Source organism: Wyeomyia smithii, chromosome 3, assembly GCF_029784165.1.
Source record: "Wyeomyia smithii strain HCP4-BCI-WySm-NY-G18 chromosome 3, ASM2978416v1, whole genome shotgun sequence".
Taxonomy (NCBI): domain Eukaryota; kingdom Metazoa; phylum Arthropoda; class Insecta; order Diptera; family Culicidae; genus Wyeomyia; species Wyeomyia smithii.
In genome coordinates, this window is record NC_073696.1 from 265,032,804 (window position 1) to 265,059,631 (window position 26,828).

The 26,828-nt window shown below is 44.5% G+C and overlaps 1 protein-coding gene across 1 annotated transcript in view; it reads right to left on the bottom strand.

The window, feature by feature from the left end:
• The window catches only part of LOC129726512 (microtubule-associated protein futsch), a 208,848-nt gene that overhangs the window by 5,830 nt on the left and 176,190 nt on the right, over positions 1 to 26,828 (bottom strand). The window contains exons 4-5 of the mRNA XM_055683324.1: positions 19,218 to 19,599; positions 8,456 to 19,159 (exon numbers count right to left, since the gene is read on the bottom strand). Coding sequence (XP_055539299.1) covers positions 8,456 to 19,159; positions 19,218 to 19,599 — 11,086 coding nt within the window. The remainder of the gene's footprint in view (positions 1 to 8,455; positions 19,160 to 19,217; positions 19,600 to 26,828) is intronic.

The window sequence follows — 26,828 nt, forward strand, 5'->3', positions numbered from 1 at the left end:
AGGATTAAATCACAGCAACCTGCATTTTTTTAATTGATTGGGCGTTCCGCAAGGCCATAATTAAGGCCCCCTGCTCCCTTCCGCCTACATCCAACCAAATGACAAGAACACTTTAAGACCCCGGATCCAGTAGCGGAACATATTACATATGCTGCTTACCTACGGCAATGGAAAACCATCAAACAACAAACCAGTGCTTTTAATGCAAAACATTCTAGCTTTATGTTAGATTTAGTTTCAGCTCGTGGTTGGCAGCGAGGATAAAAAATTTGCTTTTAGTTATTAAGATACTTTAGAAAGTAAGCTAGCAGATATAATTGGCGTCGTTCAACATTAAATTGTATTTGTGCCGTGTCAAATAAATTATAGATGAAGAAAAAAAGGCCCCCTGCTTTTTGCGTTGTATACAGGGTGTTAGGTAGCTCACTTAAAATCTTTTAAGGGGTGAGAGTGGACGTTATTTGATGAAAAAAATCCTTCTATGCATGTGGTCAAATTTCAACTACAGCAGAGTTACTCACTTTTTCCAGTTTATGGTTGCCTTCAACGAGATGTAGCACAAGACTTATGAAAATTTCGTAATCAATAGTGTCTTAAAAACGTCAAACTACAGAAAACAACAAGCACTTAGAAAGGAACAAATGTGAAATCGAATGTTTTTCGAGAACTGAAATGCAATTTTCTCTCAGAATTGTGTGATAAACATGGATTTTGTTGTTAACCAATTTAAACACTGAAGTCTACTCTACAAGTTGTTCTTTGACACCAAGCACCTAACTCTTTTAGTTTAGCTGCTATATTCATTAAACGACGCGTCTACGTAAACTCAGTGAAGCTGAAAATTGTGATCCTTACAACACTGAATGAAGGAGCGACTTATTGCTTTTAAAGTGAAATAGCAGCTAAACTAATAGTGCTAGATGCTTGATGTCAAAGAACAACTTGTGGAGTGGATTTCAACGTTCAATTTAGCTTACAACAAAATACATGTTTATCACACATTTCAGAGAGAAAATTGCAGTTTATTTCTCAAAAACCATTTGATATCTCGTTTGTTCCTCCCTAAGTGCTTCTTATTATCTCTAGTTGGACGTTTTTAAGATACTATTGATTACGAAATTTTCTCAGCTTTCCAACGAAATCAACAGAAATGAGCTAGCTATCACACTCCTTGTGATAGACCCCGTTAAAGGCAAACATACTCGAAAAATGAAAAAGTGAATAACTCTGCAGTAGTTGAATTTTGACCATATGCGTAGAAGGATTTTTTTCATCAAATAAGGTCCTCTATTACACCTTAAAGGATTTTAAGTGAGGTACCTAACACCCTGTATAAACGAAGCATCGTTAGTACTATGAGAAAATTAATGTATGTTTTTTTCTGCGGACGATGTTAAGCTTATAAGGAATACCGCAAACTGTGTTGAACTTCAGGGACTAGTCGACATATTCCACGAGTGGTGTTCTGACAACTTCCTAACAGTTAGTGTCCAGAAATGTGATTTCATTCAATGGTAAAAATGACCTGTTACCATTTGGTCCAACTTTGACTTAAAATTCTTTTAAAAGCGAAACGACAATTTCGATTTATCTTCAAAATAGCATCATAATTTCGTAACCCACTGTGTCTTCGTTCGCTGTACTACTTTCTGGTGCGATCCGTTCTCGAAACGAATTCTGTGGTGTGGTATCCTTACAACGCAAACTGGATTACAATAATAGCCCTACGTTTTCTTTCGTAGCGAGATCCGCAACAGCTACCGGCGTATTCTGATCGCTGCCAACTTCTAGGTATAGATTTTTATTTCAAAATTTTAACTGGCGAAAATGATGCTCCAAGAATTTTGCAGCAGTTAAATGTGTATGCTCCGGAAAAACAATTAAGACGAAGAAACTTTCTTTTTCTGCTACTTCGCAGTGCGTTATATGGGCAACATGACCTCATACGCTCTATGTCAGACAGGTTCAATGATGTAGCAGCGCGTTTTGCCTCTAACATGTCGATAATAATGTTCAAGCAACTTGTCCGTAGTAGTCTAGTTCAGGTTTCAGATACGCGTACCCCAAGTTGAGAACCGCTGCCGTAGATGACAATCTTAATTGTTTTGTAAAGACGATTTTAACAATACACAACACCAACAACCAGGCTCGGATTTGAGGGGGGGGCAAAGGGGACAAATACCCCGGGCCTTCCGATTCCCCCTAATCCTGGAGCGACCTTTTTTTGCTCGTCACCTTCCAGAACGTTACCTCTTCTGAATGTTTTTAAGAATTTGAGAAAAAAGGGCCTCACAAATAAATTTGCCCCGGGCCCCCCAGTGTTTAAATCCGGCCCTGCCAACAACAACACAAGCTCTAACAAATACCGTAAACAAAATTTTTCAAACTTTTTTAAAAGTCAAAAAAAAAATAGCGAGTTTTTTATACTCTGAAAGTAGTTAGGGAAAATCAATCTTTTTCGCCACGCCATGCAAGGTTATTTTTAGAAAAAAAAATCGAACGAATTTGCGATGAAAACAGGGCTGATTTGCGATTTTAATCAGTTATTTTTCTAATCTTTACGAATGCATATAATAAATAATTTTAATTTCAATTTTATAAGAGATAGAATAAATGCAATCTCTACGTCACACGCTAAATTTCCATGTGAGAGAATCGGAGAAAACAGAATAATTAGTGATGCATGCTTGTGAAAGAACAGGCGCTAGATTTTTCAATCGTTTAGAAATACCAACACTAACCGTTATGTACTCGGCAGGGTACCCGGGTACCTTTTCAGACTTTATTGCTTTAAAAAACAAGGATGACCTCAACTCAGCCAGCTGAAACTTATGGGGTACTCCCAGCTAGTAGAAATAAACCATTTTCCATCTTCAGACTGTTTATAGCAGCAGGAGGGGTCTGAGGGGATTGGCTTCAAATTTTTTTACCCCATAAGTACTCGGCAGGGTACCCACAAAATTAAATGCTTCTTGCTGTCAAAAGATTAGAAAATCTGCATATGTACTTTTAGAATCCGAGACCGACATGAACCGGTGACCACATCTGGTTCCTGTAAATCCTGATCTTCGGAAGCATGTTTCGATGAAACAAGTTAGTACAATAGTAGTACAACCACTCCAGGAGTTGATTTTCATTCATTTTGAGTTCATCTGATAAGTCGAAAATCAGTCAAGAATTGAAAAAGTAAGAAGGTTTTTATTTTGGTGGGTACTCGGGTACCCTGCCGAGTATTTACGTGTGTTAAAATTGCCGAGTACATAACGGTTAAAAGAGTATTGTCTATAGTGAGCGTTTACAGTGCATTTGAGCGACTATGCTAAAGAATTATTGTTTTTTATTTGAAAAAATTAGTTCCAATAAATTGGTTGATCATCGCGAGCTAGTAGGCATGCAAGATTTGAAACTTGGAAATGCAAAAACTGTGTGCGAGATGGCTGCTATGAGGATGATTTCATTCGCTTGAAAGGTTATGGCATCAGTTTTTTGGGATGCGCGTGCGATTACAAACCCAAAAACCCCGTGGTCAAACTCTCGTTTACGACAGCTTAAGCGACAACGATCCTTGGCTCTGCACAAATATTGCAGAATGCGTAACCCTCTAACGAAACGCTAGCAACTCCTACCGAATTTTAAATCGCTACCTGTACAAACGATATAAACTGCGGATACAGAGCTGTCTAAGACGGAACCCTAAGCTTTTTTGGACATTTGTCAACAGCAAGAGAAAAGGAGTGGGCCTGCCAAAAAATATGTATTTGGGTGATACACATGGTAACACGGTCCTAGAGAAGTGCGCACTATTCGCCCAACACTTCCAGCAGATTTTCCGTAGCTCTACTGCTACAACCGCAGAGATAAGCTCAGCTCTCGATTGTATTCCCAGAGACGTAATTGACTTTAGCTCATTCCTGATAACCAACCGTGAAGTAGAAGCTGCAATACAAAACATGAAGTCCTCATTCGTTCCTGGCCCTGATGCCATACCTTCCTGCGTTTTGAAAAAATGTACAGCTGTTTTTCTTCGTCCGCCTAATCTACTATTCAACTTGTCGCTTCAGCGATGTGCTTTTCCTACCAGTTGGAAATTGTCGGTTATGTTCCCTGTTCACAGAAAAGGTGACAAACGCGATATACAGAATTACAGAGGCATTACTTCTCTTTGCGCTTGTTCAAAAGTATTCGAAATTATAATTTACAACGCACTCTTTGCTAGTTGCAAGCATTACATCTCGATAAACCAACACGGCTTCTATCCAAATCGTTCTACCACTACCAATCTCGTACAATTTACTACTACATGCATACAGAACATGACTGAAGGTGCCCAAATCGACGTAGTTTATACTGATTTAAAAACTGCGTTTGATCGCGTTGACCTGGTATCCTGCTCGCCAAGGTGGAGAAATTAGGAGTTGCTCTGCTCTCGTGCAATGGCTGAGGTCATACTTGGTAAATCGAACGCTGTACGTGAAAATCGGATCAGAACATTCTACACACTTTTCGAATCTATCGGGCGTTCCACAGAGCAGTAATTTAGGACCATTGCTCTTTGCACTGTTTATAAATGACGCATCCTTATTACTGCCGTGGTCCCCGTGGTCCCCGTGGTTCTGTGGTTAGCGATGTCGGTCGGCTAGCTCTCCCACACGGTTGTGATATCGGGTTCGATTCCCGATCAGGACGAGGAACTTTTCAAGCTGGAAATTTTCTCGACTCAGCACTGGGGCACGGTGTATCGTTGTACTTATCCTACAACATGCAAAATGTGCCGAAAACAATATCGATAACGAATTCTCTTAACTAATCTAGTTGATCGAGACCGCATTAGCCCCCAGGCTAGCGTGCGATATTGTTTTATCCTTATTACTGCCAGAACCAAGCCGTATGTTTTTTGCGGACGATGTCAAGTTAATGCGGATTATACGAAGTATCGCAGACTGTCACGAACTCCAGCGGCTCATCGACACTTTTTATAAGTGCTGTACCAACAACCTGCTAACAATTAGTATCCTGAAATGTTGCGTAATCACTTTCCATAAAAAAAAAGATCCTATAACGTTCAGCTACACCATGTTTGACCAAACATTAACGAGAGTTAACCAGGTTCGAGACTTGGGTGATACTTTAGACGCATCGCTATCATTCCGGGCGCACTGCAACGAGATTATCGCAAAGGCGAATCGACAACTTGGATTTATTTTCAAGATAGCATCGGAATTCCGCGATTCACTGTGCCTTCGTTCACTGTTCATCTCCCTGGTCCGTTCTGTTCTTGAAACGAATTCCGCTGTGTGGTGTCCATTCAAAGCAAATTGGATAACAAAAATTGGAAGTTCGTACGTTACGCCCTACGTTTTCTGCCATGGCAAAATCCGCAGCAGCTACCGGAGTATTCGGATCGTTGCCGACTTTTAGGTATGGAAACACTGCATAAAAGACGTTTTGATGCAAAGGCTACCTTTGTATTCAAAATTCTGACCGGTGAGATTGACGCCCCAAGAATTTTAGAGCGATTAGATTTATATGCTCCGGAAAGATCACTAAGACGAAGGAATTTTCTTTTTCTGCCCCAGCGTAATGCATCTTATGGACAACATGATCCCATTCGCTTTATGTCAGCAAGCTTCAACACCGCTGCAGCCTCATTTGACTTTAACATGTCGGTCAATATGTTCAAGCAACTTCTCCGTTGTCGACAAGCATAAACTTTCTACAAAAGTGATTTTTTTTATGTGTACTGTACATACTAGATTTAGTTTATCATTAAGACCACCTATGTGTCAGATGATGTGATATCAAACAAATAAACAAATTACCACCACTGTTGTGCCAATCACTGACGTCCGAGGAGGTGACTTCATCCAGGACCCTAACTATCGACCCGTTGATTGACGAACCGGCAACAGCGATTTTACTTCCTCTTGCGTTGAAAGGCGTTATCTCAGAGTTTATTAGCTAAAATTGAATTGAGGCCAGTTGGGTTTGTTGTGTTTACTGAAGTTGATTCAATAGAACGTACTACTTCAGTCTTTTTGCTCTTGGTATTCTGCTCAATGTGTGAATATCCGCCGTCCACTTCTTGCCCAGCATGAACAATCTTTTGCACCTCGCTTTTGCTTCTGCTTTGCGTTGTATCTGCTGCTCGCAGAAAAATTCATACATCTCCTGCTTACACCACAGCTGAGCGTAACAAGAGTGATGAATCACTTCAGTGAGAATACAAAGGCAAGGCACACAGTGAAAGCACTGCAGTGAGCTCTTCTGTGTAGTTATTGAGCGTAATGTCCTTTCGTGTGGGAAAGCTTACACGACAACACCGATATTTAGCCGCTCTATCTACCGACACATAGCTCATATAGTGGGCCGACGCCAGATCCGGCCAGGACACCGCATCTTCGCCCTCATGGTACTAAGATGAATCTCTTCGTTCACGGTCAGTCTGGAGCAAAAGAAGGGCGGCTTTGACATCCCCTACTCCCTGACTGTCAGTTACAGCAGCAACTTCTTGGGGAACTAGGTGTGATATAGGAACTTCACCTCGGAGCTCACTTCTTTCGTAGGGGAAGTATTATAAGAAGTGCCCTGCCAGTCGTTACCATCAGCACCGCCATGCGCCGTTCGCCGGGAAAATCTGACTTTCTTACTCAGCCACTGCCTCTGCGTCATTGCCTGCAGCTTCGAGGCAAGCGGATGGGACTGCCGCTTACTGACATGTATGTCCATGTTTGCCAGGTACATTTTCACTGTTTGGCAGGTTCCACCGACTTTTCCCTCGGTCTTCCTCTTCAGCATTATTAAGAACTTTTTCCCGCTCAGAGTTGTCGGCCGTCCGGTATCGAGCTTCCTTTCGATGCTCCGATATTTGTCCAATAGTGCTAAGATCGTCTGAATGGAGTTGCTTCAGCTTTGCACAAATTAGAAAACACCGTCTTAGATCTCAAATTGCATCGGACACCGATTTTTTTTTCTGAGCATAGTGCCAGTTCTAGAAATATCAATACTGAAGAGTATTTGAACTTTTAGATTTACACAACTTAGCAGAAACCAGAAGTCACGAATTAGATTTCCATATGGTGTCAGACATCAGTTTGCTGTTGCTTGATGTCATCTAGGTTCCGAAAATATCATTTTTGGGAATATTTGAGCATTTTTCTTAATTCTACCCACTTTTCAAGAAAACGTGAGTCGCCATTCCGAATTCAAAAATTGTATTAGACATCGTTATTTTGACATATACTATCATACTGAGAAATATACGATCCACTTTTACGGATTTCCTAAAATCAAAAGTAGCCACATTGAATTTTAAAATGTCGTTTTACATCGATGTCTGGTTTCTAGATATCAACCTGTTCCCGGATCTACCAATATTAAAAAGTTTTTGAACAGTTTCCTCGATTTGACCTAGTGATCTCAGAACCGGAAGTCACCATCACCATCTTGGATCTTGGGCACGACCGCAGGAACCACACGCAACACGTGGTTCGACACGGAGTGTCGAGTGGTGACGGACGAGAAAAAACCGGCCCGTGCTCACAAGATGGTGGCAGCAAATAGAACAACTCGCCGAAAAAAGACTCCATCAACAATCCCTGCCATGTGCAACGGCAAGAAATGGAACTTGATAACTGATGAGACACTGATGGCCATACGATGGAAACAACATTGCTGAAGGACGGAGAGGATAGAGCCGTCTACAGAAACAGGAGAGAAACATAGGAGGATCGACAAGCTGTGCAAGGCCATTGCAAGATGGCTTTGTCGGGGAGTACCAGTGTGGTTCCCGGTAAGGGCGATCTTCAACGTACCAAATGTTCACCTTACGTCAAATCCTTGGAAAGTTCATTAAAGTAAACTTGTAAAAAGACTTGAACAGTTTCTCAACAAATTTTTTCGGTTTTTTATCATGCGTCAGAATAGCGGACGTAATTTCGTACCCGTCCGTGACGTTAGACGGTTTAAAACAGGGTGACGGGCTCTCGAACTTGTTGTTCAACATTGTCTTGGAAGGTGCATTACGGAGAGCTGGCGTGCAAAGAAGCGATACTAATATCTCAAAGTCTCATATGCTTTGGCTTTGCGGATGATATTGATATCGTCGGTATTAACTGCAGATCAGTGGAAGAGGAATTCATGCCTTTCAAGATGGAAGCAACATTATCATTGGCTGCCGCCTGCGGGTGCAGTTTGAAATAAAACCAAATTTAATGTTCGTAAACCTGGTAATAGTCTGGCCCTAGTCCACATAAGCACTGATGATGACTGTAAATCATTATATATATATCATAATATTTTCAATATATTCTTCTCAAATTTTTAGTAGAGTTTAATGGAAACTCATAATTATTTTTTCTGATTTCTCCAGCCAAAGTTTGAAATTCTTCCAGAAGCCACATTCTAATTTAATCCTAGATTCATAAATTGTTGAACAACTTTTTATTCTAGAACTTACCTAATTCTTTATCCTCCCAGGTTTGCTTGGCCTCCAGCAGGGCATTGTACACCTCTCGGCTCGGTTCCGTTCCGGAGAACACGTAGTAGCGGGCTCGTACCCGCTTGAAGAACTCCACATTGGCGTAGTACGAGTTACCGTGATGTGGTACGTAGGACAGGTCAACGTAAACCGGGGCTGGTTTTTTCGCCGGTTTGATCGGCGATTCCGACCGCTTGCGGAGATTTTTTTCGTTGTTCAGCCGGGTCTTGCTGATGATCATTCGCCGTTCCTTTTTGGGGGTTGTTTTCATGTCGGCATCATTCAGCGGAGCTGGTGACGGGAGTCCAAGTGGTTTTCCCCACGACGCCAGGATGTCTTTGTTTTTGTCCGGTTGCGATTGGTCAGTGGATGATGTAGTGGTAGTAGTGCTTGGCTGTGCTGTGGTTGTAACAGTAGTTTGTGCTTGTGTGGTTCCGGTCGAAGGTAATCCACTAGCAGTGAAGTCTAGCTCTTTCTTGCTGCTATCGGCAATGGTTGTTGGGGCGGATGGAGCAACGACGTTGGTAGCAGCCAAAAATTCGGTCTCACTGGAGAAGTGCATTGAAGTGGTCATCAAGTCTACCTGGTCTGATTTGGTGAAGGTTTTCTCGAAATCCAGATCGGCATCATCCAGGTATTTACTGTCTCTCATGGGTTTCTGGAGACTGGAGTCCACACTGCTGCTATCACCGCTAGAGGCGTACTCCATGTAGGCTTTCGTGCCTGCTTTCCCGGCGGTGATTGGAATCGGGACCGATTTGGTCGTAGCGGAAGTAGTTGTTGCGGTTGTATCGGAAACATCGGGAAGTTGGCCGTAGAAAGAGGTACTCATGGGATCCGGTTTGTAAGCGGAGGCGATAGTGATAGCAGACTTCACCTCTTCACTGTCGTACTGGGGAGGAATTTCATCCTGACTGTCGTCGATTTCGATGTCCGACTTTTTGCTTACTCCCGAGCTTGAATGCTGGAAGTCGTAGTCGTAGGTGTACTTCGTGCTCGGCGAGAGAGGAGCCTGCGATGTGACGCTCATCGGCGAACCGGGAACCTCCTCATCGTGCCAGCCGGCAACAATACGCGATGCCTGACCTGATGATATGTCCGATCGAGGTGACAGAGCATCTTTATCGTCGAACTCGTCCGTCAAGCTGCGACCCTCGGTTGATGTGAGTGTGAGTGCGCCTGGAGTTTTCACCGGTTCCTTCACTATCTTGGTTGCAGTAGTTGTGGTTACACTAGACGTTGACAAAGATTCACCAGCGCTGCTGGTGTCATCTTTCTTCGCATCACTGAATGTTTCCGTCTTCACTGAGCTTCCAACTTCGATTTTTTCTCCATCCTCTACGATGTACCGCGTAGTTTTGGTGGTGGTAGTTGTGACGGTTGATTTATCATCGGGGATTCGTTCGATTTGTGAATCTACCATATCCGGTGTGGATGTACGGGTCATATCCGGAGTGCTCATGCCGGAGCTAGTTTTGATGTCATCTGTCTTCAGCGTGTCGACCACTTTCGGGAAGGGTGACGTTGGTTTCGGAGATGAATCTGATGTTTCAATACCTGAACTGTGACCGAGGTTGATTGACTTGGACGCACTATCTGTACTACCTGTGTGAACGGACATTAAACCAGGGCTGCTCTTTCCAGATGGTACAGACTCTTTAGGTGTTGAAACACCAGACGCATCTTCTTTGTGCGACTTGGTCACCTGACCGGAAGCAGTGGTGGTGGTGGTGGTGGTTGGGGTACTGCTAGTGACAGTGCTTTCAATTTGCTGCCCCAAGCCGAAGTCTTCCTTAACCACACTGGGACTGATAGGTGCTGTTGGTGGAGTCTTGGATCCACCCAGCAATTCGGAACTCTCTACTTTACCACCGGCGCTTGTTGTGGCCTTCAGTGCTGATTCGTCGATAGTACTTGTTTTGATCGTAACCTGCTTAGTGGTGCTTTCTGAGAGACTATCCTTCTCGATGAAGGTGTTTAGAGAAACTGAGCTTTCCTCGAGGGAGTCCTTCTCATGGGGACTTGCCGACTTGATGCTGGATGCTTGTGATTTGTCCTTATCCACTGACACTGGGGTGGATTTTCCACTGTCGAGAATGGGGAAAGAAATGGCCAATCCCTTGTCGTCGGCTTTACTCGTTTCTTCCTTCTTCTCCGAGGTTTTGATCATGGAGATAACCGAGGTCGACATATTATCGATCTCTTTCATTGAGGAGCACGTATCTTTCAGCAGTTGATCGAGCCCTGGAGCGATACGAGCACTGTGATCGGGGCTTTCCTTTTCGGTTCCAGTGGTGGGGAAACCCTGTGCTACGGTCTTTTCCTCCACTGGAAAATGTTCGGCTCCGAAGAGCGGTTTATCCAACTTAGATTCACTCTTCGGTTGTTTTAGCTCCACGATTTTGGTGATGCTGTCGCGAGGAGTTTTCAGAACATGTAAATCATCTCGTGAAGTGGCTTCTTCCAGCACTCCGAGTGCTCCGCCATCGAAACCGCTTCTCTGAGGCGTTGACGACATCACGGCCGATAGCGATTTTGAGCGCGATTCCTTCAGAACTATTTTATCCTCCGCTTCGTCAGCGTGATCACTCAGAGCCGACGTTGGTCGGTCTGCTGATGCGCGTCGAGACTGGGAGTCTTTTGCTTCAGCAGGTTGTGATTTGTCGGAAACGTGACTAGCAGCTGATCCCGGACGTGAGTCTTGCTTGGGTTTATCGTCTCCAGCAGGTGACTTGGAGGCGTCGGTTTCGGTCGTGATGGGTGATTTGTCCTTTTCACTTTGATGACTGGCAGCCGATTCTGGCCGAGAAGCTTCCTTTCCGGTGGATTTATCGGAGGCGGCTTTCTCACTAACCACAGACTCAGGCCGGGATGTTGGTTTGGCGTCATCTTCGGCACAACTTGCTGGCGATTCGGGACGTGAGAATGTTTTCTCACCAGGGATTGCCTCACCGTGGTAGCTAGCGCTGGAGTCTTGTCTAGCGAGGTTTTTCTCCGGAACGGTTGACTCAGGGGCTGATGGCGTGGGTTGTTCCGATCCATCACCACAACTGGCGGGAGACTCCGGGCGAGAGAAGTCTTCGCCTTCTTGTTTGGGCTTCTCTTCCTGGACTTGAGCAGTGTCTTTCTCTGTGGTTGGTTTCACCGGTTCCTTGTTTTCTTTTTGATCTTCGCCGCAACTGGCTGGTGAATCCGGACGGGAGAAAGACTTTTCGTCTGGGATGGGTTCCCCGTGATAGCTAGCCGTAGAGTCTTGCCGGGCAAGATCTTTTTCAGCGATTTTAGACTCTGGTTCTTTCGACGGAATTACTTTATCGCTAGAGCAGCTGGCCGGTGACTCCGGCCGTGAGTAGTCACCATTGACTATCGCTTGAGCTGGTTCCGCTTCTGCTGAGGGGATTTTTTCGCTCGCGTGACTAGCAACGGAAACAGGTCGGGAAGCTTCCTCTTCGTCTTTGCCGCTAACGTGACTTGCTACCGATTCCGGTCTGGATGGCGCTTTGTCTGGGGCGGGTGCCACAGGACTCTTTTCGCTTTCAACACTAGCAGCGGATAATGGACGCGAGGCGTCTTTGGGTGCCTCGAGCTTCTCACTGACGTGACTGGCAGCGGATGTCGGTCGCGAAGCATCCTTCTCGCTTGCAGCTGTCGATGCTGGTCGATCTTTGTCCGCGTCTGATTTTTTCTCCTCAGCTTGCTTGCCTTTGGAAGATTTGTCACTGACGTGACTTGCAGCAGATTCCGGTCTGGAGGAAGCTTTTTCGTCTTTTTTACCAGAATCGCTTACATGACTAGCGGCTGATTCGGGTCTGGAAGTTTTGGCTTCAGCAGCTGGAGTGGAAGAATCCTTGGGTTGTTCTTTATCACTTACGTGACTGGCTGTAGATTCGGGACGAGATGTTTCTTTCACGTCTTGTTTGGAAAGTTCCTTGTCATCCGGCTTCTCGCTAATATGACTAGCCGCAGACTCCGGGCGAGATCCAAGCTTATCATCTGCATGAGCTGCAGGAGACTTACTGTCACTGAGCTGGCTAGCAACCGATTCCGGGCGATCAGTTTCCTTCTTCTCATCTTTAGGTGATGTTTGCTTTCCGTCCAAATCCATAGATTTTTCACTGGCTGCAGATGTCGGCCGGGAAGCATCTTTCGCAGGTTCGGATAGTTTTTCGTCGGCATCCGGTTTGGAAGAAGATTGGCTAGCCAGAGATTCACGTTTCTCACCGAGCGAAGTGGCCGACTCTGGTCGCGAAGTCTCCTGCTTATCATCAGACTTTTCCGTAGCAGCTTTTTCGCTCACCTGGGATGCAGCGGATTCTGGTCGAGAAACCCCTTTGACAACGGTTTTATCATCCGGTTTCTCAGAGGCGGCTGATTCCGGGTGGGAAGCTTCCTTGAGTGGAGATTTATCTTCCGACTTCTCTGAAGGAGCCTTCTCACTCACATGTGATGCTGCGGAAGCTGGGCGAGACGATTCCTTTGAAACAGTTGCAGTATTCGGTTTTTCCTTCGAATCCAACTTTGGTTCCGATTTTTCACTCACATGAGACGCAGCAGATGCTGGCGGGCGGGAAGCTGCCTTATCTTCAGCCGGAACTGATTCACTAACATGGGAAGCAGCCGATTCTGCTAAGGAAGCCGGCTTCTCGGCCTCTTTATCACTAACGTGTGAGGCGACAGATTCTGGTCGAGATGCCTCCTTGTCTTCCGCCTTAACATCAGCTTTCTCGGATGGAGACTTCTCGCTAACGTGCGATGCCACTGACTCCGGTCTAGAGGCCTCCTTTGCCTCTGGCTTCTCCGACGGTGCTTTCTCACTACTGACATGCGACGCAACGGATTCCGGTCGAGAACTATCTTTCGCCTCCGGCTTCTCGGAAGGCGCCTTCTCACTACTGACATGTGATGCAACGGACTCCGGTCGAGAAGTTTCTTTCTCATCTGATTTCACTGATGGTGCTTTCTCACTGACATGCGACACCACGGACTCCGGTCGGGAAGCTTCCTTTGCCTCTGGCTTATCCGAAGGTGGCTTTTCGCTAACATGCGATGCAGCAGACTCCGGACGAGAAGCTTCCTTGGTTTCCGCTGATGCTTTCTCACTGACATGCGACGCCGCGGACTCCGGTCTGGAAGCATCTTTAGTTTTCTCCTCTGGTTTGTCACTACCAGCTTGTGACACTGCTGATTCTGGTCGCGAAATTTCCTTCGACTCCTGTTTGCCATCCGATGGAGCCTTATCGCTTGCATGACTAGCGGCCGATTCTGGCCTTGATGGCTCCGCGGCTGACAGTTTGTCAGAAGGTGCTTTCTCGCTGGTGTGACTAGCTACCGATTCTGGTCTGGACGCTTCTGCTGGCTTGTCCGAGGCAGGCTTCTCACTGGAAGCGGATTCCGGTCTGGATGGTTTTTTGGTTTCGGTTTTCTCTTCCTTCACTGGCGGCTCAGCTTTTATCTCCTTTTCTGGAACCGATTTCTCCGACACTGTCTTCTGGCTTGTTATCGATTCTGGACTAGAAAGCTCATCAACTTTCTTGGAGTCCACTTTAGCCTTTTCGGGTTGAGCGACAGTGTCCGCTTTAGTGTCGGCTGCCTTAGTCTCTGTTTCATCTTCGTTCAGTTCGCTGATGTGGCTTGAAATCGAGTGAGCCCGCGAGGAATCTCTTTCGTCCACGAAGGAACTCTCGTCTTTGGTGTAATCACGCTCACTAAACGTACTGATTGCTGATTCACGTCTCGAGTCGTCAATTCGATCAAACTGTTCCGTAAGCGACTCTTTCCGTTCATCTGCGACTTTTTCAGGTGTCTTCTTCACATCTGCAACCACTTTTTCTGGCAGCTCATGCTTCTCCTTCTCCTCAATCGACGTTGGTGAAGTTTTTAGATCGGGAGATGACTTTCCAGAGGATGTTGGACTAGTCTTCTCGGCTGCTTTCACCTCCGGTAGCTGAGGTTCATCTACTTTCTCTTCAGTTTTCTTCTCCGCCTCACCTACTTCTTCGTCAACCCGAATTTCAGGTGTAGTTTTTCCGGAAATCACCGGCTCGGGTGTTGCCGACTTCGAGAAAGTTATAGTACCGGCTGGACAAATATCGATTTCTTCTCCGCCATCCTCACTGCTAGTCGTCACCAGCATCCGCTGAACAGTGCTAACATCTTCTTCGCGAGCGGCTCCTTGGCTAAGCTTACGCTCCAACTCCTGCGGATCGAATCCTGGAATGATCTCTTCTAAATCTTTATCGGACTTGAGCACCTCTGCGACATTGGCTACTATCTTTGCAACATCCTCAGGCGTCCGCGATCGTGGTGGTTGCTTCAACGGCTCCAGTCTAGGTGAGACAGGTTTCTTATCATCCTTTTGTGGGGGCGAAACACGATCCTCCTCCTCCTCTTCCTTAATGTCACGCAAATTGGCGTCTTCGAAGTTGGAATATTTCACCTCTTCAATCACGAAAGATCCGGCTGCCGCTTGCTTAGCATCCTCGATTTCCTCCAGTTCTTTGTCTTCGTCGATATGTTGTGGTATTTTAATCGCCGCCTTCATTTCCAGCGTTTTATCTGCATCTCCGATCGGAGAGTCCAGTGTTGTGATATGGGTCTCTCGAAGCTCTTGAGTAAAGCTTCTTCCGAAGGAAGCATCGAAAGCTGCACCGGCTTCCGGTACCTTAGCGTCTTCTTTCTTTTGACAAACTTTCTCCACAGCTTCCTTACCCTTCAATTCATCAATTTTATCACTTACTGCTTGCAACTTATCCTCAACTTGTTCGGTTTTTTCCTTAATCTCTGTTTCGACTTTATCGGCCATTTTTTCAATTCCAGACTTGATTCCGTCGGTGATTCCACCGGAAAATGAGCTGATTCCTGTTTTCGCTTGCTCCTGTAATTGTTCCACTGTTTTATTTACCTCAATATCAATTTGTTTCTTCGTTTCCTCCAGTTTTCCGGCCACCTCTTCCTTTATTTCCTTAGCCAGCTGCTCGAGTTCCTTTTTTTCGGCAGCAATCGTCTCCAAAATTTCCTCCGCCTTGGCGGCCGTTTGCTCCACTCCTGCTGCGAGTTTCTCATCTGCCTGCTGAGCCTTGGATTGCAATTCCTCACCGATGGTCTTCACTACCTCATCAGCTTCCTTACCCAGTTCGGCAACCGAGTCTTTGATATCTGCTGTCACGGTTTCCACAATCTGTTCTTTACGGTCCACCAACTCCTGAAACATTTCATCTTTCATGGCCCCCAGATCGGATGTGGTTTCTTTCGCTTTATCCTCAATTATGTTCTTCAATTCTTCCAACTTCTGCTCAGCTTTGGCTGATGATTGCCAGATCTCATCGAGCACCGACGACTCAGCAGAAACGGGTACTTTCGGCTCGACCTTAGTCGGAACGATAACATCCTCGTGAACGGATTTCTTATCCTCCTCGTCATCCGCTTCAGCTTCAACCGGTTCTGGTGTTTTTCCCACATCTTTAGCAACCGATGGTTCCACTTTTTCCTTCACTTCTACATCCTTCGAAATTATTTGCGACTCTATATCCTGGAGCACGGCTGCCTCATCCACCTTGTCCTTCGCTGGAGACGATTGCGTTTCCAGCTTGGGCGGTCTGTCTAGCTTGGTGTCAACCCTCATCTTTTCGACCACTTCCAGAACTTCCTCTTGCACATCCTTAACCGTATCACATTGTTTATCACTTTCTGCCGACTTATCTGCTACTACTTTGTCAGTCTTTTCTGGTTGCTTCGCTTCAGTCTGCTTCTTTTGTGGCGCTTCCGTAGCTGGTGCCTTGTCTTTGGTGTGGCGTTCCTTTTCCGCTTCCTTATCCTTATCCTCGCTGTATTCCTCAAAGTCCGCCTCTTCGTGTACTGGAAGATCTGCGACCTCATCGGGTGTTTTCACCACGTCACGTATATGGGCCTGCTGGGCACTGAAATGCATCTTAGCAGGCGTTGGTCTTTCGAGAGGCTCGTAAACAGTCGGCAGTGGAGGAGCAACTTCGACTTCTTTGGTTTCCTCCTTGACGTGCTTTTCCTCAATGACCAAGTCTTCTTTTATTTCATCCAACGGAATCCGTTCGTCTTCCGGCAGTGTCGGGGCTGTTGTGGTGGCGCCGGATTCTCCCGTCGCCGAAACCCGTTCCTCGTGATGGCTCTCTTGGGGTGCTCCGATTTGCTCCTTCGGAGCTGGCTCCGGTTCATTCTCGTCGCGAGTGTCACTGGTCTTTTTAGTGCTGCTGATTTTTTCATCCGGACTAAAGGAAGAAATTTCCTCCGTCTTCAATCCGTCCATGGATGTTTCCATTTTGGATTTGGCGATTTCCTTCGCGGAGGCAATAATATCCTGTACCTCTTCCTCCAGATCTTGCTTGTGCTTGGGAGACAACTTTTCCTCCTCTTCTGTTTCCTCCTTCACCTTTTCCATGGCCTCTTTCTCGATAATGGCTTCCTTCTCTTCAGGTTTCGGCTCTTCTTCCTCTTCCTCTGCCGCTTCTTCCTTGTCTCCTTCGACGATTTCGATAACTGTTGCTGTTTCTCCTTCCGCTTTCGTTAGATCCGTTTTTTCTTCATGCAAGCTGTCACGTTTTCGTTTTTCCGATTCTTCCGAATCGCGTTGGTGCTTCTGTATTTCTTCTTCTTTGGTAGCACTGCTTTCCGGCTCGTTGATTGAATCTTCCGTGTACTGTTCCTCTTTCTCAATGATGAGATACTCCTCCTCTTCTTCGGGTTCGGTTGCACTGTCCTGTATTTCACGATGCTCTGAAAGTAGTTCATGACGTTTTGCCTTTTCCGAATCTCGCTTAAACACTGCTTCGATTTCACGAACGGCGTCTTGTTCTTCCTTCAGCTCCGCCAAATGCTGAGGGTCCACGGTAGTACCTTCCACAGAACCGTTTGTTGAAGCCACCGGATCAACAATGCGTTTCTGAACTGCCACGCCAGCCTCGTCGGCACTGGGGGTGGACACCAGGCTGGAATCCGTAGTGCCATTCTTGTCCAGCTTAGCCTTACGGATGACTGCGTCTTTTTCAGATTTCAACACTTTCTTGGCTTTCACCGGGCTTCCACCAACAGCGTGACCAGGGGCAGCGGCTTTCGGCCGGCGAGATATGGGCTTACGTTCAATTTTAGGGGGAGAGTCCTTCTTTTCTGGAGCCGCTACCGGTTCCTTCTTGACCGGGGGCTTCGTAATTGGCCGTTGTCGGGCTTCGAGTACTTTACGATTGTTGGCGTCTTTAGCGCTCTTAGCCGGAGTGCTTCTCGGGCTGGTTTTCCCCGGTCTAGTAGCAACGGGTTTCGTTGTCTTGGGAGGCCCAATCGCTTTCTTCGATTCGGCGTCTTCCTTCTTCTCCGCTACCCCGTTGGTCAGCTTCGGTTCGACTGCTTTTTTCGGTGTTGTCGGAGAAGATTTGTTGGTTTCGTCCTTCTTTTTGATGGTTTTTGTCACTTTTGTGGGTGGTTTTGTGTCAATGCGCGAGCGGGCTGTGGCCGGTCGACTCACACGTTCACCGACTTTCTTGACGGTCTTGCTTTCGTCCTTCGCAGATGGTGATTCTTCTTTCTTCGCATCAACCGTTTCGTCTTCCTTCTTTTCCCTCTCTTCTTCAGGCTTCTTCTCTGTATCGTCCTTATCCGAGCCGCCATCGGATGTTGAATCTTTCTTCTCATCGAAATCGATCTTTTTGCTTGACTCGATCAGTTTGTTGTCTTGTTTTTTGGCTGACTCTGTTGATTTTACTTTGGCAGATTTAAGCTTGCCGGCATCTACTTTCGCTGCGGCGAAAGTAGCCATTGATGACTTGGTCACGTGTTTTTCCAGTTTGGCTTCATCGCCGGAACTGTCCATGATTTCCGAGGAACTTTTAGCGGCATCGGCCAACTTGTTGTCGATCATTTTCATCTTGTTGTCCATAAGCTTGTTATCCTTTTCCGACGGTTTCAGTACCTTGGACGGAAGGATTGGCTCGGGTATTATCTTGTCGATCGATGACGACTTGAGGGATTTTTTGGAGATCGTTTGCGTTGAGAGACTCGGTGCAATCGATTTGACGGTGCACAATGGATGGCGCATGAATTCTACGTTCTTCATTTTCTCCAACCCTTCCAGAATTTTATACTCCGGTGCGGAACCGGGGAACAGTATTCTGGTGATGTTGTCCTCGGGATTTGCGGGTGTCCAAACCAGAAGCGCACAGATGGAAATGATATTTTGGATGGGGAATGTAAATTCTTTGGAATCCTTTGGTGTGAAAAGTTTCGGATCAGCAGCGTGCCATTTGGCGAGGAATTCTTTAACTTCTTTGGAGTCCTTAGCCGGACTGATCACGTACATATCCAGTGTGCCGTGGCCAACCTTATGATACAGATTGATCGGTTCGGCATCTCGGTAGCAATTTTGTGCTTTTAGATTCAACGATTTTAGATTGGTCACAATCTTGTGACCCTCTTCGATCAGATCTACCAACAGCGGGTCACGATCCTTGTCTCCATCCGGACTTAGCAAACTTTTGCGCTCGGGAATATTGCAGAAGAAGTGCCCAATCTGAGGATAAACATGGGCTTCATTTTTGCGCTCGACAACCGCCGAAATACCCTTGATGTTGGTATTATTGATACGGGTCATCAGAACGGCATCCAGGCGATCCAAATGTCGTACAAAATCCCAAAAGCAGGACTTTCTACTGAAACCGCCATCAACTGCAAAGTGAAGAGGATTAATTTCAGTCTTAAGCGCTGATTAAATTCGTACACTTACCCAACATGTTGAATCCATTAATTCCAAACAGTGCCGCGTCTCCCTGCCCTCCCGGGAAGACATACAGTGTCGGATGGCTGAAGCGGATATTGCCGACCACGTCGGAGCTCTCCAGCAGTTCGGAGATTTCCGTAGGTACGATCATCGCCGCCAGATAGTCCACGAATGCGCTCAGTTTGTCACTGCCCGAGCTCAGCACATCGACCGGGTTTAGCCGGATGCGACAGAGCCGGGCAAAGCTCTTGTCCTGGATTGTGGTCCAGGTGCCGACCGGGGCGCAGTGGACATCCATCGTGATGGTGTCCGGGTAGGCGCGCAAAACCCGCTGCACTTCGTGCTCCTGGAAGGCTTCCATGAAGTCGACCACCGAAAAGGTGCCATCCTGGAGGTAAAAAAAGGTTGTTTGATTAGAGCGATTCGCTTTTCAGAGAATATTTATTGGCTTTAGTTGAAAATTGTTCGTAATATCAAGTATGGTTTTCGTCGCTTTTAAAGTAATAAGGGGATGGTGGAATAAACCATAAAAACTAGAGTAAAAATTCTAAACTTATTCAGGAATATAGAAAACTTAACGAGTGGTCCACCCTGTTAAGGAAAAGTGTTATCTGAAAAACTTCGATGATTTTTATCTTGAATAATTTCAGATGGGGAAATGATATAATATTTAGCAAAAAACTGTTTTCTAAATTTTATTCTTATTCTGTTAAGTGTGACTTCTAGAATGTCATATGTAGAAATGAGAATTTTTTTTTTGAAACTTTATGCTTTGACGAGAGAAAAATATTTGCTATTCACTAAAGTTGCTTTTATGTGTTTCAATTGCGGCTTTTTATGCCTGTTTTAGGAATAAAGTAGTACTTTTTCTCACAAAAAATGCGGAATTTACATGGCTGTTTATTTTCTGCGGATCTCAGACTTTACAAGGTTGTTACGGGGACATCTCAACCCTTGTTTACATGTTGCCAACTTTTAAGACAACTGAGATAATATTTACTTTTTCTAAATATTGAATGATTTTTTTTTATTAGGGGCCGTCCACATACCACGTGGACAGATTTTTAACGGCTTTAACCCCCCCCCCCCTCGTGGACGACAAATGCCAACACAAATTCTTTTTTTTTTGTAAGGACCGTGGACAATACACAACCCCCACCCCCCAAGCTGTCCACGTGGTATCAGGATGGCCCCTTATATAAATTTTTTATTATAACGAGGTAAAACGAGCATAATTATTTCAACTTTTGTCAGGTGAGGAAATCGAAAAAAAATTTGTTTTAAGTTTTTTGTCTATTTTTTCATTTTAAAATGTTTTTAAGGCGTCGTACACAAATTACGTGACGCTAAAAATCTTGATTTCAGACCGCCCCCCCCCCCCCCCCTATGTAACAATAAGTAACATTCGATATGACTCCCCCCCCTAAAAGTACGTAACGATGAACAACCTGACCCCCCTCCCTATGTAACAATAAGTAACGCTGACTTAACCCCCCCCCTCTTCATGCGTTACGTTACGACTTACATCGAGAAGACTAAAAATTAGAAAACGATACAAGAACGGGATAGTAAAACGGGATGGACAGAAACAAAACTTTCCACTGTTTCATTTTTTGAGGCATGATTATGTAATCCGCGTTATTATTATATTTTTTCTGATGGTCATATATTGGTAGTACAAAACATTAAATGTGAAGTATAATATATAAGAAAATAATAATATTAAAACCTAAATTAATCCACCTAGCGGTCAGACCCAGCCTTTCTCATTCAAACTTTTATTTGTAAAAATAGATTTACATGAACGCTTCAATCCAATAAATGTATGTCACTCTTTGAGTTCTAAAATATTGATGTTGTAATCTATACATATAAAAATGTAGTCCGGTCTGTCTGTCTGTTTGATCCATATAGGCTCGAAAACTACCGAACCGATCGGCGTGAAAATTTGTATGTAGGGGTTTTTGATCCTGATAAAGGTTCCTATGATAGTCTGAGACCCCTCCCTCTTCTGGAAAGAAGGGGTCCAATACAAATGAAACATACATTTCTGCACAACTCAAGAACAAACCAAGCAAATGAAACCGAATTTGGCATGTGGATGTTTTAAAGGGTAATAAATATGTCCATAACGGTTCGACGCCCCTCCCTCTTATGAAAGCACATGTTTCTGCACAAATTTCTGCACATCTCGCGAACTAATCAACTAAATGGAACCATATTTGGCAGGTGAATGTTTTTAGTGGTAACAAATATGTTCCATAATCGATCTCAGGCAACATTTTGGATATTGTTTTTGGCACATTTTGCATGTGTAGGATAAGTACAACGATACACCGTGCCCCAGTGCTGAGTCGAGAAAATTTCCAGCTCAAAAAGATCCTCGACATCGCTAACCACAGAGCCACGGTGACCACAAGAAAGATACACAGGAGCTGAATTCGACCACAGATACCATTTTGAATTCTAATATGGCGACTTCCGGCTACGGAAAACCAGCGGCAAACGACCAAATACTACCCAATATGGGTATTTTCGGAATCGTAATGATGCAGTGGAGCCACAAATCGACTTCAGACACCATTATGAATTGTAGGATGGCAACTTGTGGTTTCTGGAAAACAGCCAAAAATGGCCGATTTCCGTCTAACATGAGTATCTCCGGATCTAGAATGATACACAGCAGCTGAAATCGAAAATGATCAAATTACACCCAATATGGGTGTTTTTTTCAACCAGAATGACGCTCAGAGGCCAGAAATTATATTAAATACCATTTTGAAATCCAAGATGGCGACTTCCGGTTTGTGAAAAACAGCCTAAAAAAAACAAATACCATCCAATATGAGTATCTGTGGAACCAGAATGATGCAATGAGCTAACAATTGACCTCAGGCACCATTTTGAATCGCTAAATGGCAACTTATAGGAAACAGTCGAAAATGACCAAATAATACTCAACATGGATATTTCCGTAATCGAGATGATACATAGAAACCAAACATTGACCCTTGACACCATTTTGAATTTAAAGACGACCACTGTTAGTTTCTGGAAAACAACCAAAATAACTAAATACCTCCCAATATGGGTATTTCCGGTGCTAGATTGATGCCAGAAAATTTGCTGAAAATGACCGAATACCACCCAATATGAATATATTCAGAATTAGGGCGATGTACAGAAGCCAAAAGTCGAGGATGTTGTCATTTCGATAAAACCAATAAAACCGATAAACTAAACGATTTGTGACAAAACCACATTTAAATTATGTTGAGGCAACATAAATATGTCAATCAAAGCAGGTATAGTTTTGAATAGTCTTTGAATTTCTTTTCTTTCCATAACTTTTGAGCCACATATCAAATTGTTATGAAGTTTGTTATTTGTAAGTTTGAGAGATGACTCGTTAGTATGACACTAGTTATGTTCAAATAAGTCATGTGAAATAATAGACTTTCATTGTTTTATTAACATTTTGATACATAACGGTGGCTTAAGTTCAATTATAATCAAATGAAATGGGAACGTATAGGGCAGTCAAACTTTGAAACCACGTGTTCACCGCTCATCTGATAATAATATTGATCAAATCGGTTGTGTAGTTTCTGAGATAATGAAGTTTCGTGATTTTCACATTTTGGTACTTTACAGACGAAGTTACAGTCCGATTACAGTAAAATTCAATAGGGTGTTACGAGGCAGCTAAACTTATTAATTGACACTAATTTTGTGGAAATCGGGTCAGCCATCTCAGAGAAAAGTGAGTGAGTTCAAGTAGTTTTTGGAATATGTTCCTTTTCACAGCTGGATTTCACATTTTTAAACATAACAGGCAAAGTAATAGTCCGATTGCAAAACAAATCAATAAGGTCTTATGGGGCAATTAGACCTTCCATTTGACACTGATTTGATGAAAATCGGTACAGCCATCTCTGAGAAACATGAGTGAGATTAAGTAGTCTTCAAAACACGTTTCTTGTCATAACTTTTGAACCACATGTTCAATCTTTATGAAATTCAAAATTTAAGGGTTTTTCAGGTAGTCCGTTCATTTGAAATCAATTTTGTTCAAATCGGTTGAGTAGTTTTCGAGATAATGATGTTTCATGATTTTTACATTTTGAAACATAACCTCTAAACTAAAAATCCGATTACAATGAAATTGAATAGGGTCTTATGGGACAAAGAGACCTTTCATTTGCAGTTAATTTCATGACAATCGGTCCAGCCATCTCAGAGAAGTGGGTGAGAATAAAAATCTGCACATACACACACACACATACACACACACATACAGAAAATGCTCAGCTCGTCGAGCTGAGTCGAGTGATATATGTCATTCGGCCCTGTGGAGCACTTTTATACTTTCGGTTTTGCAAGTGATTGCTATACCTTTCTAGGAGAAAGGCAAAAAACAGAAAACACATAAAATGAAGAAAAAAAAAGAGCGTCCGAAAAAACTCAATCACAAAATGTAAACCATTTGTGAAGAAAAACGAAAATAACATTAATAATGAAGGATTACACTGACCCGACGCGACAGAAAAAAAAACCCTAGAGCTCAAACAGAAAAAAAGAAAGGTTATATCTTTTCAACCATTTCTGTGAATTTTGGAGCCCCTAGCAGTCTGGTAAGTGCGTCTAGACTTAAAACACCTCGATGGATTCGTAATCAAACGAAAAAACGACGAACCCGGCTTCAAATTACTCTGTGGTCTTTTGGCGCACTTTCGAAATGATTAGGGATACGAAAATTCATAAAAACTGGAAAATAGCTATAATTTTCATTTTTTTTTTTCAATTTGAGCTTTATGGCAATTTCTGTGTTGAAACAGAACAAAGTTCAAAGAAAAAAAAATGAAGAGAAAAAAGTAGAAAGGTTGTTAAAAAACAAACAAAAAAAAAAAATGAAGAGGAAAAAGTAGAAAGGTTGTTAAAAAACAAACAAAAAAAATGGAGGAAGTAAACATAAATCATCCAGAGTTGAAAATGAATTTCTGTCTGTCTGTCTGATCCATATAGACTTGGAAACTACCGATTGACAGGAAAATTCGTATGTAGTAGTTTCTGGGGCCGGGGAAGGTTCTTATGCTAGTTTGAGACCTAGTCTTAGTAAGAGGTTCTCTGGAGGGGAGAGCCCTCATACAATTGAAACACATTTTTTGACGTAGGACTACGTCTTGGTTTTCTATACTAGATTACACTTTGTGAAAATGAAAATGAAACTGGCAAATGTTGCGTCAGATTTCAAACGGTTATAGCAAGCGAACGGCTTAATGCATCATAGTCATTTAAATGTCGGTGGATAGATAAAATGTGTAACAATTTTTTGATATCATGTTCAACATTGTTGCTTTACTGCTTAATGGTGGAAAAAGGTGAAAAGTTCCAAGGTCAAGCTTTCTCATACATTTCCCTCGTTATTGCCTTGCTTCCCAAGCACAGATAACAATAACATGGACGAAATAAATTCCACTGCCCACATATTTTGACTCAACAAAGTGTTTTGGTTTTTTTTTTTGTCTAAGCTGCGTAGCCACGCCTTAATGGTAAAAATCTACGCTGAACTCGATACAAAAGACTGCGTGTGGAAAATTCAGCTTTAGTTTAGTTTGTTCCGCAATAGCGAGTGCGGTGCAGCTGTTAAAGGTTCGCGACATTGAGAAACGAGAGCTGCATACGAGTCAACTTCCAGGCACCGCGGAGCATGTTACCTTTTACCGGAGCATGCACACTGCAGCAACAATAACCATTGTACGCTGCAGGATATTTTGCTGGCACAGCTACTGGAGGGCACAGCGGAGAGCAAATTTTATACGCGGCCAACAAAATAATCGATGCTACCGGTGATGGTGTGATCATCAGCATTCTGTAGCTACATTTCGAGCTGAAGATTATGAAATCGGTTCTTTTCAGAACTATAAGATGATTCAGTAGTACGGTTCAATTTTTGGAACGCTCGGTTAGTTAAAAATCGTATTTCGTTTTGTGCGACAGTTCGTCGTTTTCATCGCTGTGTGAGATGTCAAAGAAGAAAAGAAAAGCAGGCTCCAGCCCTGCGAAGCAAAATCCCGCTGCTGAAGGAGGCAGTAAAAAAAAAACAAGGCGGAAGCAGTTGCACTTCGAAAAGTGTGGCTGATTGCGATACGGTGACAAACGTCAGCGACGTTAGAGATTTTGGCGGGCCGACTGATGTTCCGGATTCTGCCAGCCCCAATACGGTGAAAGTGAAGCTTTCCCCGCTGGTAGTGAAAAACGTCCCACTCAAGCTGATTAGCGACTTTGCATCGCTGGGCGTTACAGCCGAGTATAAACTGTGCGGTATTGGCACGAAGGTCATGCTCCACACGAAGGTGGACTTTGCGAAGGTCATGACGTTCATGAAAAAATCCAAAACTGAGTTCTTCACCCACGACATTCCCGGGGAAAAGCCATTCAAGGTGGCCATCAGAGGCTTGCCAGGTTTCGACCCCAAGCTGATAGGTGCCGAAATCAAGGATCGGTACAAATTGGCCCCAATTGCTGTCTATCCGATCAAACGCAGGAATGAAAATGAAAGGAACTACCCAGACTGCCTCTTCCTGGTTCATTTTCCGAAAGGGACAGTAACACTGAGCGCTTTGCGAGCCATCCGCTCTTTATTCTCCATCATAATTCGTTGGGAGCCCTATCGTGGTGGCCGTCGAGACGTTACGCAGTGTCAGAGGTGCCTCAACTTCGGTCACGGTACCCGGAACTGCAACATCAAACCGCGTTGCAACATTTGCGCCAAGGACCACTCTACATCGGATTGCCCTGTGGACGGTGCCAGTGCGGTACAGTTTAGGTGTGCTAACTGTGGCGGTGATCACGAGAGCTCTGATCGACAGTGCCCGAAAAGGGAAAGCTTCGAGCATATCCGCAAGCAGGCGTCGTCAAACAACCAGCCGGGCAGGAAGGAAGGCAAACCATCGGTCTTCAGGGCGGAAGATTTTCCTCCTCTGCGTTCCTCCCAGCAAGCAGGGCAACCAAGTACGCGTGCGCAACTTGACCTTCCACACTCATCATCTGGCGGGTTAGCCGGTCAACGGTCGCCTCCCCCCCTGGCTACTGGCGTCCACCCACAACAACACCACCGAGCGCCGAGTCTGAGAAGTACTCTGCGGTTGAGCTACTAGAAATTTTTAGCAGCATGACCAATGCCCTTCGTGCGTGTCGCAACAAGCCCGAGCAAATCCATGTGCTCGGTAAATTTATCATCCAGTATGGATCCTAAACCCATCTCCATCGTCACTAGGAACGCTTGCTCTGTTAGAGCAAAAAACATCGAGCTTGCTGACTTTCTCCGCAAGTACAACATCGACGTGGGTCTACTCACAGAGACTCACCTGAAATCCGGCGACAGTGTTTGGCTGCCGGATCACAACATCATCCGTCTCGATCGCACCAACTCCAGGGGGTGGAATCAGAAAGGGACTCAAGTATAACATCTTGCCGCACATCCGCCCCGCCATCATCGAAGCCCTTAGTGTGGAGGTCAAATCAGCTACCGGGTTCATCCGGTTCATCGTCGTCTACGTCCTCGTCCTCGCCAGTGTAGTATCAGCAACGGTACAGCAATGCAGTTCAAGAACG